The sequence below is a fragment of the Lissotriton helveticus genome, chromosome 8 (assembly GCF_964261635.1).
Source record: "Lissotriton helveticus chromosome 8, aLisHel1.1, whole genome shotgun sequence".
Taxonomy (NCBI): Eukaryota; Metazoa; Chordata; class Amphibia; order Caudata; family Salamandridae; genus Lissotriton; species Lissotriton helveticus.
Window position 1 is genome coordinate 723769549 of NC_136069.1, and position 20540 is coordinate 723790088.

Here is a 20540-nt window from a genome sequence, read left to right on the forward strand (position 1 = left end):
ATGTCTCCAGCTGCTACAACGTGGCTACGTCATGCCTTGGACTAAGCTTCTGGAAGTATCACCTTACTCTGGGCCTTTGTGAGTGGAAGCACGCGCCGTAGCCTGAGGCAATGCGCACGTGAATGCTTTACCAGGAGGCAAAGCTGCGCAGTCTTTTAATGGTACAAATATTAATAAGTCCAGTGCGCTGCTTTTTACATGGGCTCAGCACGTGCAGGTGGGCTATTCTCCCGTGAAGCCTTGTGATTGGCTTGGGCAGGGATACACTGCATCAGATGGCAGCCCATACACCTCATGACGCATTATTATACTTCAGGCCGCTTCCCGGAAGGTATTTGATCTACCATTGTGTATGTACTGCAAGCAATATGATAAACGCTTGGTTTTCAAAAGGCAAATATATATACATATATACATACATATATATTTCAGGTTTGTTGTTTTTTTGCTGCCGAATAAACCTTTGCAGTACAGCAACTCCTGGCGTGTCGTTGTACGTTTTCTTCTTATTGAAGAATCTTTTGGACTTAGATATTGGGTTTCCGGGACCCTAACAACGACCCCTTCGCGAGCGGGCACTGGTTATAATACCGGAATCTGGTGCGTGTTAATATATATATATATATATATATATATATATATATATATATATATATATACACACACACACATATATATTATATAAACATACATATATATATATATATATATATATATATATATATATATATATATATATATTATACATAGAGATGGAAGTGTTCTATAATATTTAGTTCCTATAGCGCCATGTGTATACTCGTCTGTAAGCGGCTCTTAAATGGATTCCTTAACTATAGGTATCCTGATTTCCCTTGCGTGAATTTTTGGTTTAGTAATTTATTTAATTATCCAGAGGCGCAGAGCAGTAGTAACCTGAGCAGGATTAATTTAAAAAAAATTCTACAGGTGGTTTACAAATTCTACCGTAACCGTTAAAACTGTATCTTGCAAAGACTTCGCGCAGCTCACTCACCTCCTTAACAAACAGGCTCTCCGCTTCTTTCTCGGCATTGTCGGGGACCGTGGGGCATATATAGCGACCCTGCCGTTTCAACGTGGCCGTCTGTGGAAGAAGCACGTGTTTAGTCATACACAAGTAACATATTTAAAAATGAGAAAAGTTGAGAACATAACAGAGCTCTGACAAACAATCCAGCAATTATTACCGCGCGGTTACAGTTAACACATGCTAAAATGAAAATGTGCTTTAACATTGCGTTATAATGCTTTACGAAAACACTAGCAGACTTAGTTGTAAAGGAGAAAATTAAAGTTTTCAGAACTCTTTCAGGTGGGTGGTAAATCCTGCAGCTGGTTTCCACGTTGCTGTTTGTTCTTTGCTGTGCGCATGGGGTCAGGAGAGGGGCAGCGCAGGCCAACGAAACACACTGGACACAATCTTTAGAAAAAACGGCAGCATAACGTAGTTTATGATAATATTAGCGAAGTAATTACACCGCGCTCCTTCCTCATTTGCAGCAGGCTGCACGTTCTAGCAATCGAATTACACCTTTGATTCACTGTACTGCGCACATCTCAAGTTACCAACTCTCTGAGAACCAAATTAGATTGTTTTCTCCAGGAAGCACACTCAGAGTCACGCAATGGAGCAGAATGGGTGGGACACCGGGACTCACGCGCCTCTTATGAAACCTGGCAGCTAGGTTTCATGCACATGTTTTGGTTTGCAATCATAACATTTAAAATATGTATTGCTCTCCTTTTTCATAATCAGAACCTGCTTGAACACATACAAATACAATAGTTTGAAGCAGGTCCTGATTTTCAAAATTAACAACAAAATATATATATTATACAATGTACATTAAATGCAAGTGAGAAGTTAAGGGCAGAAGAATTAATGCAGCATCTTCAAATGTATTTGTAATAGTTACTGTCATGCAAAGATAAGAAAGTAGTACAAAATGGGTAACGCTAGGAAAGGGACATAGAGAAATGAATCTTAAATAAAATGGTTAAAACATTTAAAGACATGCCAGCAAACCTATTCTGTGTGCTGGCTCTTTCATTTCTCTATCGTGGCTAACCAGAAGGAGCAGACTGGAAACGACCCCTTCGTGTCACCACCACTGAACCTGAAGAATATGTTACTTAACATCAGTAATGGTATTTCTGCTCGATATGAATGATGAGTCCTCATGTTGTAAATAACCCCAAGTGGCACATTGCATCTAGAAACTCCTGTAATAGCTCCTGCAATCCAACAGGTGACAGTGTCTACCTGCATCCTCTTTGCCAAAGCATAACACAGTTTGATACAATGGACAATTCGTCATGACTTGGTACATTTTGGAACCATTTCATTATCTACGCTGGACTCTTAGAACCGATAAATATAGAAGCTAAGTCATGGATCCAACTGGTGCAGCCGCTCCTCCTGCTTAGAAAGGTGCAGCAGAGAGACGAACACAAGGAGTATGATGAATTACCCTATATGAAATGGGGATACCACTTGTGGAAGAAAGGATGCGCGAGTCCAAAGCACCAGTTTGAGAGTAAAAAAAAGAAATGGAAAAGGTGCAACACTTTTTTCCTGAATGACCATATCGAAAATTGCTCCAAAAAAGAGCAACCTGTGCTACAGAAAAAGATGGGGTTGGATTTGTTGATGGAAAAATCCAGGGCTGACTACACTATCATCTTTTGCATGTGAGCTGACACTAGCTATTTTGAATTCACTTTCAATGGAAAAATGTTGAAGGACAGAAAAACATGTATCTTTGAAATGGAAAGATCGGCTGTGATCACAGACATGACCCTGGTAATCCTGCAGGGCTGATGCAAGGCCGTGCATTGGAAGTGGTTTGAGCTGACTACAAATTGGTGATACTTCCTGTGTCAATGCAGCATCAGAATTTAAAGTACAGATTCTGCAGGTCCAAGGATACCATCCAGTTCTCTGAGTGCAAGGCTAGTAGAACGTATGCAAGAGTTGTCATTTCGGAGGGAGCAAGAGATCTGCCTCTTTTTGGTCATCCTCGTAATGAGGAACATGTTCAAGGTTCTGCAGAGCATCAGAGCCTGAAGCAAAAAGAGTCACCATCCTCTGAAAATACTGTTGCGGACACAGAGGAACATGGAGAAAGAGGTTTGTGAGTGGAGTTGAATCTAGTACTGGTGCATCTCAGTGATGTGGAATTGTTTTTAAAATGTACTTGTCCAAGGGACAAAACACGACAGAAATCTATATTCACTGCACAGAAACCTAGTTACCCTGTTTACTGCCTTAAACAACTAAATGGGACTCCAAGGAATGTACCTCTTACATGTGAAGCAGTCTATGGAACTTATGACTTTATACAGGGAAGCTTTCACAAGGAAAAACGTTCCACATTTCAAATATACATATCGAGAAAGGCACAGGCAAATGAGTATTACATGTTTACATAATATACATTTTTGTATATGGTACTGGCAAAGAACATAACATGCATTAACAAACATTCTAGACTCAAGCTGCAATATACAAAACATCTGTGGTCTAGCCATAAGTCAGAGGGACATAAATGGTACCCTTGAATATGTCTCAAGCAGAGCTGTGAATTCTTTGGCACAATGATTAATGAGTTTTCTAATTCTTCAGGGAAAGACAAAGCCAGAACTATTTCTTGTTAGGAGACAGCTCTGCAGATTTCAATCTAACTTATGTGAAAGCACCATCTCACAAAGTGTGCAAAGTTCTCATTTGGGTGACTGTAACATCAGAGCACACAATGGTAATATGAAGACCCTGAAACTGGTTGACCGATGCTGCACTCGGATTATTACTACAAACTACAATTTCAAAAGAGTTCTGAAAAGACTTTCAGAACTTTCTCATATTCATGTCTTATTGTGTACTTCCCCACAATCACACGAATACTATTAAGAACTTGCTGGTAGTGCACCGTCAAACCAGTCCCAATACGCACTACTTCAAAAGAGGCCTGTGGGCTCAACTAATTGAAGTCTTAACAGCAGTCCCAAAGCATAAAATGCAGTAATTGAGAGAAGCTTACAGCCATTCAGAGCATGTTGAGAAATTACAAAGCATGAATCCTTGCAGTGCCAGAGAATCCTCCCCTAGATTTTCAAGGGAGGAATCTGAAGCATTTTGGAAGAGATTTCCCCGTGATAGTGTTCTTGCGATGAGTCTGTAGGATCTTCAACTGGCCCATGGCCCAATCTGTGTAACAGATGCACAAAAGACTGTTAGACCTCCTCACGGAAGACTGCTGACGGATCCTGGGAAGGCTTGAGTAGCTTCGAGGGGCAACTGTACTTCATGTGCTCTCTATGCCATTGGAGTCAAGCTATCCTGGCTGATGAGGGTTGAAAGCCCGAAACTGGTCCTAGGATGCTTGTTTCCAATCCAGGGAGGACATGACCTGGCAGTTCGGGCTGGACTGTTCCCATTGGGTGCAGGGTCAAGACTGATTTGCATATGACTGGGTCCAAACTGGAATGGCATGTAGAGCAAAAAAAACTATGGATTTAGGCCCAAATCTCTGTACTGGGAACTATGACATTGTTCTGCATTCTGTCCAATTATTTTTTTTGCATTTCTCAGCAAGGAAAGCCCGGCACAAGAACACAGTGTGTACCAATGGGCACAGCTGAAAAGGCTTCAATCTTGTGAGCAGCTACTATCGTGCATAAAAAGTCAATGCCCTCTTATGAATCTGGTGTATTGTGGCAGGCTTTTGATGTGCTGTGGTACAAACTGCAAAGATCTCCCCCTGTTAAAATGAGTTTGTATGCTTATGATGCACTGTTGAATGACTCCTGCTTTATCAGTATGGACAAAGGCTTGGGAGACATTTCAGAACTTTCAAGACGTTTGTGGTTCGAGCTGTGAAGATTCTCCAAGAATAGCTACTACAGTGGGAGAATTTAGACTTCTACAGCAAATTCCACAGGCGGGAGAACTGCAAAGATATTCTGCAGGGACACCTTAATGTTGATTTTGGGAGGCTGCTTGCTGGGGTGGACAGCAATTACAACAACAGTCATTCTACAGTGAAGACAGTGTGCCCAACAAAATGCAGGTCACTATTTACAAGGGCCAGAATGTACGGATTGTTTACCTTTTACTTCCATGTGAGAAAGACCCAAAACCCCCATGTCCGATAGAAGTCAAAGTTATATTAGTCCACCAGAACAACTCTTTTTGTCTAATCAACTTGTAAAGCAATTAAAGCAATCACACAGAGAATATATCTGCAATGTGATCTGGCCCAAACAGAGTCCTTATTAGTAAGGGTCAGCTTCTTAAAAAGGGACCCCGTGGGGGGAGGAGCCAAGATGGCGATCGGAACAGTCGCATAAACGCTAGGCTCCGAGGGCCCTTCCTCCCCGCACGTCTATCCTGACGATAATCCTGAGCGAGGCTTGCCGATCTAAGTTGTTGAAGAGAAGCGATCACTTACCAACTGTTTCTGGGGCTCCACCGTGCAGTAGATCCGAAGAACTGTCCCCGTCTACTTGCCGGCCTTTGTGGCGCTGACGCCGGGGCCTCGAGTGCAGAGGTTGCCCGGCAGTGTTTGTACTGTGGACGGCCCTGGTCGGGATGAGAAGCCGGTCAGAGGGAGCCTGAGAGCCGCGAGCCGAGAGAGTTGGTGTCAACCCACTCCCAATTGTGGGTTGCCCCGTGAACCCGAGATATCGCCGAGCCGGAGAGAGGCCGTGTCGCCCGTTCCCCTTGGGTGTGACGCCCGGCCATGTTAATAGTCCCGACCGGGAACCGGCGATTTGCTCCCGGCGAGCTGCGGGGAGCGCACCCGGCCTTTTGTTGACTCTCCTTTCTGCACCAAGCGCCGACTGTAGAAGTCCAGCCGAGGGACCTGTTGACTCCGGGAGGTCGGACTGGACTCGGAGGTGGAGGGGAAGTGATGGATAATGAGATGGCTGAAATGGCGGATGGCGCCTTGGAATCCGCCCTCTCGGGGAAGGAGGAACCGCTGTACTTGAGACCCCTGGAGTTCGGCTACATGGAGAAACGCTTACGCGTAGCCACGTACTTGCTGCCCTGATAACCCTGCGGACTGCTCTGCTCCGGAGGTCCCGGGACTTGGAAGGAAGGATCGCCGCCATTGCTGATCCGCCATTTTGTAACGGAGTGGTTTGCCCCCGAGTCGGTGCCGATGTGTCTCCTTCTGCTGCAGTGTCATGCTCTCCGGATGAGTCTACAGTCTTTACGGCGCGAATAGATCTGGTTCCTGAGCTTATTGTCGTCACACCTGTTCCGCAACTGGTTGTCTCGTCGGGGCCTTTTTCTGACCAGCTAGTGGAGAAGCTCCATCGCTCCATGGTACATGAGGCCCGGACTGTGCTGCGGTGCTTCCCACATCCTGTGCTTTCCTTTCCGTGCTTGGCGGACCTGTTTTTGGACTTTGAACTGTTGGTGGTCTGGGTATTGTTGCATTCCGGCCTCCGCCGTGCTTCGTCAGTTGTTTCTCGGTGGCTAGAACGCTGTTGGGCGGCGGCGCTACCTGGTCTGCCTGGAACGATTGTACCTTTTGTATCGCATTGTCTCCCGACTGCAAGGCTGTTTTACATTGCTACTATTGACAGAAGTGGCCAGGGGTGACCTCGCTTGGGACTTGGAGGGACTTCTTGCTGGTTAATGGTGATTCAAGGGCACGTTTTAGTGGGGCTGTAATTGACTGCGTTTTATGTGCTTGCTGGTATTTGTACTTTTTTATGGCTTCTTATACGATTTTAGTATGCGGGGGTGGGAGGGACTGGGTAACCGAATCGCCGGCCATTCTCCTCATATTTTTTCTTCTTTTTCTCTTTTCTTTTCTATATTTCGGGTCTCTTCTTTAGGACGACAGGCACGCTGCTGGGGGGTAGGCCGTAGCCTCTTGCAGGGGTGCAGGGTGGGGGGTTGGGGTATGGGTTTGTCTTCTGCTTCCTTTTTTTTGTTTCTATGGCCCTTTGCCCTTACCTTTTTCGATGTCGTTGTCTTCATGTCTCCCATAGTACACTCCCTTTTAGGGGTGGGGCTCGCATGCCGTACCGGTACGTTACTATTGCATCTATCCTGTCTTTGGTACTCTTCTCTATCCCATTCAATCTATGTTCATCATCGGAGTGAAAATGTGTTTTTAACTGACTGTGTTGGGAGCGGGAATGACAATGTGATGTCGATTTTTTATTTCATTTTTGGTTATTTAAAATGAACCTTTTCTAATCCTTGGTATCACGTATTATCTTGATTCTCCGCTGTATCCTGGATGCGGCCTTGTTTTTACTCACCGGATTGATGTGATACCTTTTCCTCAATTACTGCTCGATTTACATAGCGGCCGGCCACACTGGTTGTAGGCCCATGTTTGTAATTTTATGTCACTGGAAATAATGGTTCTTAAAAAAAAAAAAAAAAGGGACCCCGTGACTTACCTTCCTTGAATCAGGTATGCTGTGCTTGTAGCAGGAACCCAGGAAAAACCATGAATAAAGTGGCTGGTAGGAGAATTCTTCTAGCAAACAGAGCACTAACAGCCTGATGAAAAAGTCAAGAGCAAGATGCTCCGAGTCCAAAGCATTCCTCAGCTGGACAGCAGATAGTGATCTGGAGGATACAGGGGGATACTGAGGGCTCGGATGAAGGACAGGCACAGGAGAGCCTAACCGTGCACGGGGGACTGTCAATGTGTTCTATCTGAAGCTGTGAAAACATGCACTAACCTCCTAAAGGGAGAGGGAGCACACTGCCTGGCACACCAGCACACCATTAGCCCAGATGCATTGTGGGAAATGCAGTGAATAGTAACAGTCCCTTTCAGCATTGCCAGCACCCTCTAATGTCACTTGCTATTCTCTACTGAAGGACAACAATCCTGAAACATGGATAGACATACACAGCACTAGCTGCACCAGAAATGCGTGAATACTAAAGACTTTCAACTGAAGTGAGTGTTGTCATGCACTGGATTTACCACGATGCATCTGGGTTAATTGTGTGCTGGTAGGCCAAACAGTGTGTTCCCTCCTCCTTTTGTAATGTCCTCTAAACTCCTCTTATCCCGGAAGGACATCTCATGAGCCAGGAGAGAGGGTACTGGGAGGAAGGAGTGGTAAGTTATGCTAGAGGTGAAGAAAGCACAGGCTACGTAAAGAAAGACTGGCAGGGATGAGGGCTAAGACGATAACTTGGGAGAAAAGTTGAGATTTTTGGGCATTTACAAGAAAATAAATAAGACTGGGAAGTAGCTGCGAGGGAAGAAAAAGTAACCTCCAAAAGCACTGTTCTGCTCATTTTAGTATATGGTGATTGCACCAGTTCCACAAAATCCCACAACTGGCAACATCCTCAGTATGGGTTGAACGCATTTCAAATTGCAGTGGTGTCTCCTTTAGGAAATGAGCTAAAAACAAGCATTTGCAATACAATCGGTCTCGCATTTCTAAAGTTAAAGCTATTGGTGATATAAATTACACTTATTTACGTTGTGTTATTTGCAGTGTAGTGTTATTTGATAGAAAGTAAGTGCACGCTATAAAGTATGGAAGTGTATGTGTAAGCAGGAAGCGTCGAGGGAGTGAAATCATATGTAAGACGGGAAGTGGCATGGCGACTTAGTGGGGGAAGGGAATGTACAAAGAGAAAAATGAAAACAAAATGGAATAAATTAAAGAGTTAGAGCTATTGGCATTGTAAATGACAATGTCTTTGACCAATGTGTTTAGGTTTGGATTGGAGTGGGTGTATGTGGTGCAGAGTGGAATTATGTGGGTTGGATTTGAATTGTTAGCTGTGGAACTAAGTGGGGTGGAATTGTGCTGTGTGCATTGTATTAGTGTAGTGGAATTATGTGGTATGAAGACATCTATATGCGTTTTACTGTAAAGAAACACTGCGTTTAGATATATATATATATATATATATATATATATATATATATAGATTACTGTGCACTTGCTCTCTTCCACAATGAACTGTTTCTGTAAGAAATATATTACTGCACATTGCTGCTGAGGATTTATCCAGTGACATGCAGGATGTTGACGACTACCGTTAAAACTTATTCCACTGCTGATGATGTATGATGATGTCTGCCATATCATATGAAAATGAAATAATTATTTGCGATACCCGTGCTGCCTTGAAAAACTAGCCTTGAGAAAGCCCTGATTTGACTCGCCACGTAGGGGGAAACACATGTCGGCTGTTCTGTTTCTGTGACTCTAAGAAATCTGTATAATAAACATCTGACAAATGAGTGAAAATGGAGGCAACTCAGTGGAAATCCATCAATAAAAGGAATCCTGTTCACTCAATCTAACTCGTTTTTGCTGCATCTTATGGAATCAAGTACAATCCACCCATTGATGGGAGCTAATTGAAACATTTGAAAAGGAGGAATACATGCTCACAAATATTTTTCCCTATTGTTCTTTAGAGGCTGGGGTGGTCCAGAGCCTTGAGCAAACCTTTCCTCCACGAAGTATTTTGGATATATGTCCAATCTCAGGAATTCTGGATCTTACTTTTTTCTTTTGATATCATTTCTGTACAGTGATCTGATGCCCATGAGGTCTGGTGCCTGCTGTGGAAACCCATAAAAATACTTAAAGAAAGAAAAATGTAATCGTGCATCGCCGTCATTCTCTGTAACTTAAGCCCACCCTTGACTGGTGTGGGTGAATCCTGCAGGAATGACACTGAGGAAGAGCTGCCGTGCAGGGGGCGGGGGCTTCTGAAATGCTACCCCCAACAAGCAGGCCAATAGTTAACCTGAATGTCAACAAGCCGGCGCTAAGAGCCATCACTCAGTAGAGGAGCAGGCACAACAAGCCCCGTAAGAGGCAGCAGCAGAGTCCAGCAGAGAGACTCTTCTCAGAGCCTGATGCACCTCACCATTGAAAGGGATGTTTTGAAGCAATAAATTAAAACTAGCCTTCGGGGGGTGGTCACATTACATCGATACAGCAAGGCGCCGAGTCAGGATACATTGTTTCAGAAAAAGGGCTGGGGTGTGCGAAATAGAACACCACAAGAAGTGCGTCAGAAAAGGAAATGCACTATTAAGACTAGGAGTTTGAAATGCATGCAGTGCGCTGCGCGTGCTTGAAATGCTCTCACACGCCCACCAAAAATGTAAGGGTGTAGACAGACACGACTCTTAGAGAAAATTAACACTGGCCCCACTTACTAAATAAGATAATGCCACTATTCAGCGATTTACCCATTTATTTTGGGCGGCGCTGGTAGAACTAGTTTTATTGCCAGTTTAGATGTGTGCACACATCCCCCTTGGCCTGGCTGTGCAGCTGACAGTTCGCGAGCTGTGACAGTAGAATTTTCATGTGCACCTATCCGACGCCGGCAGCGTGATGACAAAAGTTTGTGGCCATCTCAGATGAATTCTCGGCACTCGGAAAATAAATAACTTGAAATTCTCCATTGGCGATATTAAGGAGTCGACTATATAGCGCTTTGTGTTTACGTGCATGCTGCATTAAACAGTCCGCTTTAAAGCCCTCCACAGGCTTAAACTGCAGGTAGCCCAAGAACACATACAAGACACAACTACACTCAATTTCTGATTAAGTAAAGTAAGAAACAGCAAACGCAGAGAGAGAAATACATTTGCGAATCCTGCCCGTCTGGAAATCGCCAAGGTTTTGAAAAAACAAGAGCTTACTGACTGAATGGTTAAAGCAGGGTTTGAGGGACGAAGTGGGGGGGGGGGGGGTTATTGTGGCAAGCAACAACGGGTGGGGGGTGGTAGTGTGGGGAGGGCACCGTAAGTGGAGATTAGGTGAAGCAAGACATGAGCAGGAAATCATTAAAACATGCTGAGGCAAACAAAAAGAAACAAGCTGCGAGGGGTTGCGGGAGAGCGTGTCGTAACAGCAGGCAGGATAAAGTCATTCAAGAAAATAGTGCTCAGACTGTAAATAAAACATACGGAGTAACAACACATGTAAGTGGGAAAGTCCTCATAGGAGATTACAAAAAGAGAAAAGGCAGTACTTAGGAGGGACTTCTAAGCCTATTCGCAAATCAAAAGCAACCATTTAGAGAGGACAGTCACTAGAGCCAATACAAAAGATGGGCAGAAAATGGGCGGAGCTTTAAGTCCATACTCGAATACAGCATGTCTCGAAGAGACAGCGCAAGCGCTGACTAGGCGTGACCTAACAAGTACAAAGCCACAGAGACAGGACCTGAGCTGGTGAACTGAAAACAGGGAGGATACATGAAGTGTCTGTTTCTCCCAGTACTTCACATGAGCCCAGCAAGTCCTCACATTAACATGGGGGACACCAGCACTGAAACGTATAACACAATGAAGACATTCACAGGAAAGTTAGGGAAGGAAGGTGGTTTTGGTGGGATAGTGAGATGAGTGAGGGGTTGTACGGAGATCCTGTGATGGCTAATGGTTTGTACCAAGCTTAGTGAAGAGAGAGAAGTTTGATAGGGAACACAAATAGCAGAGGTGAGAGTTCAACTGAGTGAAGGAGAAAGGACAGGGTCAGAAGGAGCTAGATATGTTTCAGAAGTTAACTACTGAGCAAGAGAGGGGTGTTCGATACAGTTTGAGGTGATGAGTATGTGAAGCAGGCAGGGGCAAGTTTTGGTTCATTTGTGGTTTCTGACCCCCAGGACTGGTGGGTATAGTTGATGGAGCAAGGACCTGTAGAAAAGAGACATGCTCTGAAGCAATCCTCTCCTTCAACTTCTAATATTGTATTAACCACATATTGTGTAAATTAATACGTACAACATTGAACATAAAAGTCAGGGAAGCTTGCCTACATGTTTTACTAATAAGTAACTCGAGCTCAATTCTAAAACGGCTGCTAATGGGAAATCTTTATTGCGCATGCGTCAACTGTACCTACGCAGTATGATGAGCTGTCGCAGACATTATTAAAATGGCTGCTTGAAACCTCACATGCTTAGCATCTGCTTTGCTGCAACTAACACAAGCTATTTTACTAATGCTAATGCGGGGAAATCATTAATAAATGAATGGGATTAGAGTAGAGATAGGTGGTATACTGTGAAACCATGTTATTTTGAGATTAATATTTGTCTTTCTGACTTTCCTATTAGTATGCATTTGGGCCTCTCGTACGAATCTAGTCTCTATAACCCACCTGCCCTCCGCACATGCGTGGTGTGATTGAGAAGAAGAAGTAATGTGACTTTTGAACACAGTCCAAGGACGCAAAAGATACATACCCTGGGAACCAGCCCCAAAATCCTCTGAATGAATGGGATACATGAAAATTATACTTTTGTGTCAAATAAGATATGAATACGGGTGGGAAAAAAGATTTGTGAATAAAAATTAAGGGGTGGGATCTTTGAACAATATAAGCAATGGTGTGATGATCATTTCCCCCTTGCCTGTCCGATCAGAGTTAGTAGTATCACGATATTGAAACATTAATGAGAGGTACATGAATATCGTAGGGCATAATTGAGGTAGTCTTAGTTAGATAGACGGAGATTTGCTGAATGCGGCAGAGATCGTGATGCTGTCGGCGTGACGAGAGATGCTGATGAAGAATCAAATGTAGAACCATTTATCTTAAATTAATTTACTTAGAAGGTGATCGCAGAAGAATCTCGAGGAGGAAGAGAGTGTCAGAGAGGGCTGCTACACAAGCGTCAGTGGAAGAGAGGTCATCTATCTTGTCCTGATTCCTGTCCTGAAGCCTTTGTCGCCTGATCTTTCCCGGGGGACCCTTCCTAGCTTCTTGGCCAGGCGGTTGGTTTTCACACCAACCTATGCAACTATATTTCTGTGTAAGTACCAATGTTCTTTTCTCTCTATCTTCTCCTTTCTGAGCATAAGTCATTGCAAGACATAAAGTATTAGTTTGATGATTGATTAATTGAATCTTCCTTCCTATGAGTGACAGAGACTGTACTGTACTTTGTAAGTGGTTCATATGAAATTAATTAGATAAAGATTTAAAATATTTCCAGAGTCTGTGGTCATTTCATAAATGTAAAAAGATTATTTTAGGTCATTTCACCATCAACTAGTTCAACTAATGGTCCATTGACCAGAGGAAAGAACTTTTTGATCAGTGAAAGATTAGTCGAGAATAAGAGGTGACTAATCTTGAAATGGTAGAAAATCATAAACTTTAACTCCAGCGGCTATTGCCAGGTTGTGTGAGTGTTTATGGGCCCAGGTGAGTATATGGAATTGGAGTACCTGTTGCTGGTGAGCCGCTGGATCAAAAGGACTCAATATAAACGCCCTCATGTTGTTCTCTGACTACTATCCTGCTCAGTGTCTCTATTGACAGCATTGCCATGTTGGCTCCTCCTAACCTTAGTTGCTTTTAACAGGCCTTTCTGCCTGTATTCGGGTGCTTTGCACTCACTATGCATCCATCGGAATAGAACCTTCAGTGCTGTCTGCCTGGGGGTTAAAACCAGCGCTCAGTGGCCCGTTAAGGTCGACATGATTCAAAGGTGCAGCTGCAGCATATTAAAGGCACTGGGAAGAGACGCAAATAAAAGCCAAAGGACAGACTCAGAAGCAGGGAGGGGTTTACATCTTGAAAGCCAAACGCATCTAAGTTTTCCTGATGTGAGGAAACACCCAGTCCTCGTTAATCTATCCACTCCAAGCCGAGGGGGAGGACAACATCTGACCCATCACACTCCCTTCTCAACTGTGGCCAGTTCTCCAAGAAGCCCTTTCTTTGCCCTACATTAACACTCAGTCTGGCCTTTTACTAATCTCCACTTGGGGTATATTTAAGGTGAACTTTCCAGATGTCCTCCGGTATTAGCACACACAGTGCACCTCGCCTGTGAAGATGCAGCCTTCTTAGATTAGCAGTGCTTAAACGGACAGAAACCTCTAACCGCCGCCAATTTAACTATACTGTTTGGTTTTTGAGCAAATGTTCTATTTTCCTGGGATTCTTTTAATTATTTGTCAAAACGATTTGCTTTTAAAGTGCTCCCACTATACGCTCTGTAAAACAAATGGATATTTACTTCACAAGTGTTTTTGATGATTAACATCACAACACCACTAGGCCTAAACCATTAAATGGTGTTCACAGAAAGACCTAAAGTCACTCCGCTTAGGTCCCTGTGAGGTAGCAGATGTTGACAGCAGCTGTCTCTTGCCATTCTACTCTCGAAGTGATGATCATCCTGTCCTAGTGCTCTGAAGCCTCGACAAAGGCATGCTTGGTGCTGCCCTAAGACACCTACAAAGTCCCTCAATGTGTAGAATACAGCGCGTTTATGGTAAATATCCCACCAGGAAGCTGCCTAAAGGGTGAATCTGCACAAGCATGATCTGCCTTATCCCTTATGTTTTTTTGGCCACCTTTTTCACGGATGCTGATGAAGTGAGAGAAGCTGCAGAATGAATGACCTTCACCAAGCAGCTGACTTTCTGCTGACAAAGATCTCTGCATAGAGGAGAAAGGCAAGCAGGAAGGCAAAGCGGGCAAAGGGAGCATGCAGTTTGTTTCCGGCATCTGGCCAGAAGGGAGAGGCCTAGGGCAGGCGGATGGCTGTGTCAACTACAGCGCCATCTTAGAGGGGGGCAGTCCCTTAGTGTTTCTCTCCTGCCGGGTGAAATACATTTTTCAATGGCCTTTGGTTATCCAGGTACATCATGGCCACTGCACCATCTCTCCCCCCTAAGCCCATAGTGATGCCATGTCCGGGCTAAGGGTGGGTATTTATGATGGCTCACAGTCCTGCTAACCATCTTTTTCGGCAGCAGCAGACAGAATAACACCCACCCATCATCCACCGCATACTGCAAGGAGTAAGAATAATCTGCCTTTCTTTTCAGCGTTGCACACCCAAATCAAGAAGCTTAAAATTCCCTCCAGAAATGAGAGATGCGAACGAGGATTTGATGTCCTCAGACCATTAGGTGCCATAAGAAGAAAGCAACAGCAACCCCTTTATCCCATACAGGACAGTTTGTGTCCTGTCAACGGTGGGTTGGCCTTAGTTCGCTATGTGGTGGTGTAGGCGCAGCAACTCGAAAATAGCATGGGGCCGCAGTCGCAAAAATGGCAAGCACTGGAGGGCAAAATACTACATATTACAATGATTCCTAGTGGCTCCTGCCTGGGTTCAGGATGGGTGCCAGCTTTTAGTCTAAAACAGTGCTGAACACTGGATCGCCCGTAAGTTAAACCTACCTGTGTTTTTCTAAAAGTCAATGCATTGCCAACTGTTTTTTTTCCAACAAATAGCATGTGGTCTGTTTTGTGATGAGTAATTTGTGTACTTAGGGACTGAGGCACATGGAAATGTGACTGGCCTGACAGTCAGACTTTCGAAGATTTTGCGAGGCCTGGTTGGAGCAAATGCCAATAAAGTAGCCCGTTGAAATGCACGAGAGACCCAAGAAGCTGGAGTGTGGGGCAGCTAAAAGGTTAGGGCAGGGAAGCGAGGGGGAGTAAAGAGATTCTCTATTCCCCTCCTTCTTGCCCTCCAGCTTCTTACCTGGCAATGTTTTTAGTGTTTTAAAGGCTGCTGTGCTGTCCTGCTCCGTGATGCCTGTCTTGGATGTGCTGGGCAGCAAGGTCAAGCTGGAACCCATCCCCAGGCTGGCATCACCCACTGGAAGCAACATTCTATCTGGGGGTGGGCTCAGAGTTGTGCCAGCCAAACACATTAGTGACTACAATCATGCATTTTCTGTGAATTATAGGCCATCCCATATTTCACGCAGTGATGACATCTATGTCTGACTTGCTGATTGGCTGTGGGCACCAAGGTGCAGCAGTTCGATCGTTAGTTTACCAAAAATGTATGTTTAGATGTCCCTTGAACAAAACAGTAATTAAAAGTCTTTGTATACATACCCTGCTGAACAGCGAAGAACAAAAGTACCACACTACCAATGAATCTCCTCTACACTGTCCAAACAGTTACCCACCTCTAAAAGTTGGCTGTTCTTAAAACCAGAATATAATCACTTGTTGTTAATAGAGAAACGATGATATGGGTAATTTGACTCTCACAACAATCTTATTTGAGTTCATCAGAGAATCCTTGTGAATTGATATAGAAGGACAATGAGAGGTGTGGCGCCGCGGCCAGGGCGACTGACGCTGGAATCTGGGAATCAGTGTTCGATCCCCGGCTCCGGCGGCAGGGTAGCCCAGCACCATGTGACTCTGGGCAATAGCTCGCTTAATCTTCCCGATGGCCCCCAGCGCCTAGAGACCCTTACGGGTGATTGTGCGCTTTACAAATGTGGATTATTATTATTATTATCTTTGGTCAGGAGCAGTTTTACAACGGAGGAATGGATTTGTTACAGATATGTGAACTGGGTATATGAACTAAGTATACTGTGAGCCCTGATGAAGCTCCTGTGAGAGTGAAACATGTTGGCTGAATGAAGAATTTATTTATTTATTTATTTATTTTTACAATTTATAAAGCGCGACTTATACCCGTGGGTGTCTTGGCGCTGAAGAAGAATAATTTATATACAATATGAAGCTTGAAGACTCTCTTTAATGAACTCTATATCTTAAATAAACTTCTTTTAGATTTGAACCATTTCAATTGATACTTTTATATTTTTTGCTGTGCTTCAAATGAGACTATTGTGAGATTCAAATTACCCATTTCATTGCCTCTCTGTTAATGACAAATGGAAAGTTTTTGCTCTGGAAAGATATCTAGATGTCTTGGGCATCAGGCGATACAAATTTGAGTGAAGTGGCATTTGCAAAGGAGTAGAGATGCAGCCCTGCACCAAAGGCATAATTGACAGAGGTTGTCAAGGTTCGATTGGTGCCAGCAGGAGGACTATACTTGGGGTCTAAAGGATCACAAGAAGGATTTGGACGAGCTGAAAAAGCTGCAGCATAGCCTCTTTCAAGGCTGAAATATGCTAAGGGGTTTGGTCTGGAGAGCTTGCAGCGCTTCAGCACCTGGGTCAGATTTAGATTAGAGTTGAGGTCGAAGCTGCAGCCTGTCCTTTTGCACACTGATTATAAGACCTCTCCCTGGAATGGGAGTTTCTAAAAGCCAAAGACCTTCACTTGGACTTCTTGGACTTTTTCTTTGACTTTTCTCTAGACCCTGATTTGGTCTGACCTGAAGAAGGTGGACAGGACAGTGAATGGCCTTGTCACCTGCAACAGGGCGGACTCCAATTTTTGTGCTCAGCGAAAAAGAGTTTGGCTTCTCATTTGATGATGAGCTTTGGGCGCATCAGGAAGCATTTGTTCCAGGACTTGGAGTCATGTTTGATGATGAGGCACAAAAGGCAAACATTGTGAAAGGCTGTGACTGACATCTGTTAACAACACACGGCATGGTTTGAACACTGTTGTCTTAAAGGGTGACATCTCTGTACACTGTCATAAATGTATGAAACAAACTGCAGTAGAAAGAGCCAAACTTGGTAGCAGCAGAGCTTCGAATTCGTACCAAAGGGTGCAGAGAAGGAGAACTTGTCAGCAGACAGGCTCCGCACCTATTTACAACTCTGTGTTGTCATGTACAAAGACGAGACAAAGTCGCTATGAAGGCTGATGGCACTACCCGTTAGGGAGAAGCAGCTTTGCAAGAGTTTCTAAATAAAGTCTGGTGCATGGGCTTAGGGAGATTAATCTGCTGTACACTCTATTCATCAAAAACATTAAAGTATGTGCAACGCTTGTAAATTCTGCTGTCCCTCTTCCCATAAGTAAGGAAATTAAAAAAGGTATGGCTAATTAGGCTGCAATCAATAGTTCTTTATTCCTACCTTGGAATTAATTAGATAATCTAATTTAAAGATACTAAAGTATTGCTTTGTTCCAGGTTATTCCTAAAATCTATTGAGAAGAGACTGAAGCCGTACCAGGTTGACAATGCAGCAGCTAACACAGCCCAAAGCTTCTACAGAGGACCCATATGGAGCAGGTGGCTAAAGTGTAGGATTCTGATTCACAATTCAATGATTATAATCCCACCTCATTTGTCTTTTATTTATCGAACCCGTGAGAATACAAATGGGTTCAAAACCTACTTTTGCCTCGGTTGTCTCTATTTTAGTCCAACATTGTGGAAACAATGTAAAAACACTACTTTCTCCTTGGCCTCTGTGGTATTTCCACGTAGGTGCCCCAATGACATTTGTAAATTAAAATATCTTCATCTTTCTCTCAGAAGCGGTGTACCGCATGAACAGTAATCAATAGCAGAACTCATTATTGTATACGACCCATAGAACCAAAACAATGGCAGTGGGAGCACCAGCTTCAAATCTCATACTAAACAGGAGTTGGGACATGCGTACTGCGGCCGTGTTATGGTTGTATGTTTATTTCCCACAGCAGTGGTGACACTGGAGGTCGGAGACACCAATTGCTTTACACCAAAAACAAGCAAAACACAATCCCAATTTAGCCAGAGGTGAGGGGATGGAAACAGATGTCTGAGTCACATTAGATTTCCCAAGTCAAAAATTAAATCCAATGCTATCAGCCTGAGACAGCTGTTGAATAATCTATATTGGTCTCACAGAAGCATTTTCATTAACTTCAGACGATAGTGGCTAGATTCTATCTATACGTAAGGAAGTCAGACCATAAATAACCAGCTGTGAAAGACTGCCACAAGCTCCCACTGGAAGGAAGGGTTACATTTACAGTGCTCTGCAGTTAGTACAAGCCATCAGGTGGAAAATGCTAGCATTCTTCTGAAAAGTTTCCTTCCCTTTCTTCTTTTAGTCAGAACCTCATGTCTAACAAAACAGACAGAAGAAACCGTAGAATCGCTTGAACCCCGCCCAGATCACAGAATCGGCCTCAATAATGCTGAGCGACGAAGGGAGTCTTTCTGGATCAAACATACTCGGAACCCGCCCTTTGGGACCATTTATCAGTCGCCTAGTGTCACTCAGCATTGCAAATTTGCTTTTTAGTAACGTGATGCCTACGGTACAAATCAACACATATGCATAGTTATATAAATACGGTGTGGAAAACAATTAAGAACAAGGCCCACTGAAACTAAAGAGTCTGACCAGTGTAATAGGATATTGCATGATGTTCCCAGCTCCATAACCTTTCTATAAAACATGTAAACATGTTTATTAACTGTTAATTGTAAAAAAATTAAAAAACTGAAAGTTAGACTTCACATGTCAGCATAATCTAACACATATAAGAGTAGAAGGATATAGAAAAAAATCATACTTGTGAATTAACTTATAAAGCCTGCACTCTTTCGTCATGATTTGACTACATGCTAACCTTAACATGCATGGTTACCTTTCAACCGACCCAGTATGTGCTATATAATGCGTCTCAAACAATGAGGCACTTACTTTTAGATATGCTCCTCAGCACTCTGCAACAATTTCAGTAGAATTAATTCCTTTCCTTTCTATTACACAACGAAATAATATGGATTTGCCAAATCAGAATGTAGAACCCATTATTAATCAAGGTTACAGAATTATTATGAACTCGTGTCGTGCATATGATCTTCAAGCAACTGGATATCTTGACTACCTTTATAAAAATACATCCCCCAACTGACTGAAATTACTAGGTTCTAGTCTTTATTAAAACACAGTTTTTCATCACCGAGGGTTAGCTCTCATTCGACAAACTTGCAACCTAGTTACACTTTAAAGATGTAAAGCAGAAAAGCCACAGCCCCCCCCCCCCCTTTGAAACAATAATTTAAAAGACAACAGGGGAAGGGACAGCAGGATAGTTCTATTTAAGTACAGTGCTGAAAAGCAAGCGGAGCCCACATTTTAAGCAAGAAGGATGCGGTTGTAAACTCTGCACTCTTACAGGGCCAAATCTGTGCCAGCCAAAATAATTTATCAAGGTTGGCACAGTTCGGCCCACTTAATATGTACTTGAAACCACTTACACATGCTGTGCGCACATCAAATGTTTCCTTTACATGATCCATTACATCATGGAGCACTGTTTGTTCACGATGACGAGCATTAATTAATGTTGTCAGCACCCGCGCTGCTATTGGCAAAGCTTCCGAACTGAATATGAAGCTGGTCTGAACTGTAAAGTCATGTCAGCTGGGCTAAATGAACTCGCGCCCGGTGTGGTGTCCAAACGACCACACACCCCGTGCAGAGGGTGCATCCGGAAATGACGTCACCTCGCCAAAGTCGGACCAGCCACAGCTGGAGCCTCGCCCTTACAGTCCATAAACACCGCATTTCCACTAAAACATCGGATACATTTGTATAACAAAATGGATCATCAAGACGGGTAGAAGGCGGAAGCAGTCAAGGGGTAGCTGCGCCATGCGTAGCAACAATAGTACTACACTCCTACATCAAATGCATATACATAAACGGGAGGCAGTGGCACAGAGTAAAAAAACGTGTCAGTCGTGTGCCGAATTCTACAATTATCTTCGCTAGATCCGTTCACACAAACATAATTCACAAACTTTCATAATGACCGCAGTATAAACTTTTGAAAATTCCATAATGTCCAATTAGCTCATTTCTCAGTTTTCAAAAAGCGTCTTCTAGTACTTT

At 43.6% G+C, this 20540-nt stretch overlaps 1 protein-coding gene across 9 annotated transcripts in view; it reads right to left on the reverse strand.

The window, feature by feature from the left end:
* Positions 1-20540, reverse strand: part of DOCK9 (dedicator of cytokinesis 9) — a 1161971-nt gene that overhangs the window by 723962 nt on the left and 417469 nt on the right. For all 9 annotated transcript variants that reach the window (XM_078657525.1, XM_078657521.1, XM_078657523.1 and 6 more), the window contains exon 3: positions 1016-1105. In XM_078657525.1, the coding sequence (XP_078513651.1) occupies positions 1016-1105 (90 nt within the window). The remainder of the gene's footprint in view (positions 1-1015; positions 1106-20540) is intronic.